Source organism: Babylonia areolata, chromosome 4 (genome assembly GCF_041734735.1).
Source record: "Babylonia areolata isolate BAREFJ2019XMU chromosome 4, ASM4173473v1, whole genome shotgun sequence".
In the NCBI taxonomy this organism is placed as follows: domain Eukaryota; kingdom Metazoa; phylum Mollusca; class Gastropoda; order Neogastropoda; family Buccinidae; genus Babylonia; species Babylonia areolata.
In genome coordinates, this window is record NC_134879.1 from 26,970,468 (window position 1) to 26,973,201 (window position 2,734).

Sequence of the window (2,734 nt, forward strand, 5' to 3'; positions counted from 1 at the left end):
AATTTCATACACCAACCTTATTAATTGACAGAAAAAAGAGAGATAATTTCATAACACCAACCTTAATAACAGACAGAAAAAAGAGAGATAGTTTCATAACACCAACCTTAATAACTGACGGAAAAAGAGAGATAATTTCATAACACCAACCGTAATAACTGACAGAAAAAAGAGAGATAATTTCATGACATCAACCTTAATAACAGACAGAAAAAGAGAGATAATTTCATAACACCAACCGTAATAACTGACAGAAAAAAGAGAGATAGTTTCATAACACCAACCTTAATAACTGACAGAAAAAAGAGAGATAATTTCATAACACCAACCTTAATAACAGACAGAAAAAAGAGAGATAGTTTCATAACACCAACCTTAATAACTGACAGAAAAAAGAGAGATAATTTCATAACATCAACCTTAATAACTGACAGAAAAAAGAGAGAGATAATTTCAAAACACCAACCTTATTAATTGACAGAAAAAGAGAGATAATTTCATACACCAACCTTAATTGACAGAAAAAAAACAGGGATAATTTCATGACACCAACCTTAATAACTGACAGAAAAAAGAGAGAGATAATTTCATAACACCAACCTTAATAACTGACAGAAAAAAGAGAGAGATAATTTCATAACAACAACCTTAATAACTGACAGAAAAAAAGAGAGAGAGAGTTTCATAACACCAACCTTAATAACTGACAGAAAAAGAGAGATAATTTCAAAACATCAATCTTAAGTTTCAGTTTCAGTTTCACTTTCTCAAGGAGGCGTCACTGCGTTCGGACAAATCCATACACGCTACACCACATCTGTTGAGCAGATGCCTGACCAGCAGCATAACCCAACGCGCTTAGTCAGGCCTTGAGTGCATGCTTACATATTTGTGTACCTATGAAAGTGGATTTCATTTTACGTAATTTCGCCAGAGGACAACACTCTCGTTGCCATGGAAGGTGGCAGAATGGTTAAGACGCTCAGCTGCCAATACAGAGAGTCCGTGAGGGTGTGGGTTCGAATCCCGCTCTCGCCCTTTCTCCTGTTTGATTTTCCAGTCAAACTTAGGAGAAAGGGCGAGAGCGGGATTCGAACCCACACCCTCACGGACTCTCTGTATTGGCAGCTGAGCGTCTTAACCATTCTGCCACCTTCCACCTTAAAAGGAACGGTTGCCAACAGCACCCGGTGTTCCCAGGTGGTCACCCATCCAAGTACTAACCGGGCCCGACGTTGCTTAACTTCGGTGATCGGACGAGAACCGGTGTTTTCAACGTGGTATGGCCGTTGGCGATCTTAATAACTGACAGACAAAAAAAAACACAAAAAAACATGAAGAGTAGAGAAGGTGGGTAGCTCGGTACATGTGACCAGCGCGTGAGTTCGTGCATGACCCTTTGGGCTGCTTCTCCATAATGGTAGTCATCTTTATCTCTCTTCAAACAAGAAAAAAAAAAAAAAAAGAACAGGCTCATATGTAAGAAAACCTAATCATCAGCAGTTTGTCACAAAGGCCAGATCTCATACAGGAGTATGAAATGACCTACTTCACTATTGGAGGTCAATCATTATCTATTTGAAGAAAAACATAAGAATGATAAGAATAAGAATAATAATAACAATACGAGTTCATATCTAAATAAGGTGAGTCACCAACAGTTTGTCTCATAAAGGCCACATATATAGGACCAGCAAATATTACCGACAGACTACGAAGCTAAAAGGAAGGTGCTCTGCGAACGACAGAATCAGAGAGTCAAGCCAGAATGTTTGCCTCCAGTTTGTGTCTGGTTTCCTTGGTGTTTTGGTGTGGTGTTGATGTCGTGTCCGCGCAGTTGGAACCAGTTGGTTGCGATCTCTCTCGGATCCCTGTGCAGCGGAACTTTGACACGAAAAGGGTATGTTTTTTGTGGGTTCCTTGACACGGTAACATCCTTATTCTTCTTCTCCTCCTCCTCCTATTATTATTATCATTATTTTGACACGAAAAGGGTATGTTTTTTTGTGTGGGTTCCTTGACACGGTAACATCCTTATTCTTCTTCTCCTCCTCCTCCTATTATTATTATCATTATTTTGACACGAAAAGGGTATGTTTTTGTGGGTTCCTTGACACAGTTACATCCTTATTCTTCTCCTCGTCCTCCTCCTCCTATTATTATTATCATTATTTTGACACGAAAAGGGTATGTTTTTGTGGGTTCTTTGACACAGTTACATCCTTATTCTCCTCCTCCTCCTCCTCCTCCTCCTCCTACTCCTATTGTTATCATTATTTGGACACGAAAAGGGTATGTTTTTGTGAGTTTCTTGACACAGTTACATCCTTATTCTCCTCCTCCTCCTCCTCTTATTATTATTATTATTTTGACACGAAAAGGGTATGTTTTTGTGGGTTCCTTGACACAGTTTCATCCTTCTTCTTCTTCTCCTCCTCCTCCTCCTCCTCCTATTATTATTATCATTATTTTGACACGAAAAGGGTATGTTTTTGTGGGTTCCTTGACACAGTTTCATCCTTCTTCTTCTTCTCCTCCTCCTCCTCCTCCTCCTATTATTATTATCATTATTTTGACACGAAAAGGGTATGTTTTTGTGGTGACACGGTTTCATCCTTATTCTTCTCCTCCTCCTCCTATTATTATCATTATTTTGACACGAAAAGGGTATGTTTTTGTGGGTTCCTTGACACAGTTACATCCTTCTTCTTCTCCTCCTCCTCCTCCTCCTACG

General features: G+C 39.2%; 1 protein-coding gene and 1 non-coding gene across 2 annotated transcripts in view; one reads left to right on the forward strand and one right to left on the reverse strand.

The window, feature by feature from the left end:
• Positions 1-1,175: 1,175 nt before the first annotated feature.
• On the reverse strand, positions 1,176-1,294 carry LOC143281789 (5S ribosomal RNA). Its single transcript, XR_013055167.1, has one exon. It is a non-coding gene; the product is annotated as a 5S ribosomal RNA (ribosomal RNA).
• A 399-nt stretch (positions 1,295-1,693) lies between these two features.
• Positions 1,694-2,734, forward strand: part of LOC143281626 (purpurin-like) — a 9,066-nt gene continuing 8,025 nt past the window's right edge. The window contains exon 1 of the mRNA XM_076586872.1: positions 1,694-1,900. Within this exon, the coding sequence (XP_076442987.1) occupies positions 1,769-1,900 (132 nt within the window). The 5' untranslated portion in view covers positions 1,694-1,768. The remainder of the gene's footprint in view (positions 1,901-2,734) is intronic.